Source organism: Montipora capricornis, chromosome 14 (genome assembly GCF_036669925.1).
Source record: "Montipora capricornis isolate CH-2021 chromosome 14, ASM3666992v2, whole genome shotgun sequence".
NCBI lineage: Eukaryota > Metazoa > Cnidaria > Anthozoa > Scleractinia > Acroporidae > Montipora > Montipora capricornis.
In genome coordinates this window covers 207,501-209,712 of record NC_090896.1, presented here as the reverse complement: position 1 = coordinate 209,712, position 2,212 = coordinate 207,501, and the positions used below count along the sequence as shown (strand labels likewise).

The following is a 2,212-nucleotide window of genomic DNA, read 5'->3' as shown; positions in this document are numbered from 1 at the left end:
AACTTCCCAGCGAACCAGCTCATCCGACACTGCTAGGTGACCTTTTTCGTGCCAAAAATTGCAAAACTATCCCTTCTGAAACAAAAGGGAGTTCTTTTCCCTGGTTGCCAATCTTTTAGGTGATGTTTTAGTAAAGAAATCTATATGTATTTGGCAACGAAGAACCGAAATTCTTGGAACAGCTTGACTCTCCCGAACACAGATTTCTTCGAAGATTATCGTTGTGTGCCCCTGACTTAGCTGCAAATAATAAGGGAAGGTACATTCTAGAGCAAAGAATGCGGGAGAGGGCTGTTTTGAAGATAAAAACGGAAGACATGCAAAACGAGTTTAGTAATGCTCTAGTGCGAGCTCGGGAACATGAAACAACAGAAGTACAGCTCGAGGAAAGAATTATTGAATTAGAAGACGAATAGAGAAGTATGCGCAGAAAAAGAAACGAGCTTATTCGATGCTCGCTGACAGAAAAAAATCACAACTCCGTTAATTAACCCTTGGAGAATCGCTATGTGGCTCCGTGGTTCTATTGTAGCTTCACCGCTAACTTGCAAGCTCTTACTTTCTCAGTTGGTGCGAGCACTTAATCTTTCGATGGAATTTTAATCTTATATAAGGGGAAAGCTTATATATAATATTAATGTAAGATCACCACAGTCGCGTTTATTCACCATTAATTTACATCTCCTCTCTTTGGCAATTCTCATCCGTGATATTTTGCAAATATTCAGTCCTTCTCGCGGTCTATTTTCACTGCGAAAGCAACATGTTTCCCAACTAGATTTAAAACAATAGGTCAAGCTATTGATCCCGATTTAATGAAAACAAAATTACAAATTTTCGAACTGGTCGCAAAGTAGTATATTCTCTACTTGGTAGCACACTATTTGCCTGACGAGCGATGGAATTATAAAGTTCTTCTTCTAGGTATTGCAATTTTGATACAAAATAAAGGTGACACTGTCTCAAAACCTAAGACCAAAACTAAAGTCTACTGCAGCTTAGTCATGGAGCACTAAAACCAGTAATGGGAGGGTCACACGTTGGACTCATGTTCGGTGCACTCCAATTCCTTAGTATGCCCAAATCATTGTCAAAGTATCTCATAATTCAGTCTCTTCAGTTGACCAGACACATCAGTACACGCTAAACCTGAACTTTTACTCTTCTGGAAAGTTGCTCAGTCGAAAGACCTTCTTATCTTGGCGCCTCAAATGACAGAATGTCAGAAAATCACGTGGTTACTTGGCGGTCACGTGGCTTGGTTGAAGTAATTATCTCTGAAGTTGTCACAAGACTCAAGAAATTTCTGTTGCACGACGGAGAGGTTTGCGTCTCCGGTCTAAAACATCAAAGAAAAGGTCGTTAGTTTAGAACAGTAGGAAATGTAAGATCCACGACATGATCACCAAACGCCAAATAACTCGAATAAGCGTCGCCCCTGAACAAGCTAAGAGGTATTTGAGACAAAAAAGCAAATAAGCGGTGCTTTGCTGAATCTCCCAAGGGAGATTGGCTTTTACACCAGTGGACTCAACTGATTAGAGTGTAATGTGAGATGCTAGTTTTGTACCCCATATGAACCATGTGAGCGTTAGCCCTACTAATGGAAATGGGCCCACACAAGAACAGAGAAAAACTCTGATCAGGGTGGGAATTGAACCCACGACCTTCGGGTTAGATAACCGCTGCTCTACCGACTGAGCTACAAGGTCAGACGGGAGCAGGCCGTGGGCACTGAAGATGTTAAAGTCACGGCGATGAACATGTACAAGTACAAGGAAGGGTTACTTTGGTTACAAACGGTGGCCGTGTAGCACTTATATTTCAACAGACTTAACTGATTAGAGTGTAATGTGAAGTGCTAGTTTTGTACCCCCTATGAACCATGTGAGCGTTAGCTCTACTAATGGCAATGGGCCCACACAAGGACAGAGAAAAACTCTGACCAGGGTGGGAATTGGACCCACGACCTTCGGGCGGAAGAGGCCGAACAATCGCGAAAGCTACGATAGCGCAAAGTTTTCGTCGACGTCGACGTCGTAGATCTAAGTCTCTAGTGATGGAAGAAAGGGACTGCAGTTTTGTTAACGCAGTAAAGGTTTCATCATTTCCCTTTCCACTAAATCTTACAACAACTTTAATGAAATTTGCATAAATCAGTGTATTTCAAGAGCTGGACTGGACGTCCTCTCTCTCTCTCTCTCCCTCAAGC

General features: G+C 42.2%; 1 protein-coding gene across 3 annotated transcripts in view; it reads right to left on the bottom strand.

Moving 5' to 3' along the window:
* Positions 1–659: 659 nt before the first annotated feature.
* The window catches only part of LOC138033776 (tRNA (guanine(10)-N2)-methyltransferase homolog), a 17,407-nt gene continuing 15,854 nt past the window's right edge, over positions 660–2,212 (bottom strand). For all 3 annotated transcript variants that reach the window (XM_068881590.1, XM_068881592.1, XM_068881591.1), the window contains exon 15: positions 660–1,339. In XM_068881590.1, the coding sequence (XP_068737691.1) occupies positions 1,250–1,339 (90 nt within the window). In that variant the 3' untranslated portion in view covers positions 660–1,249. The remainder of the gene's footprint in view (positions 1,340–2,212) is intronic.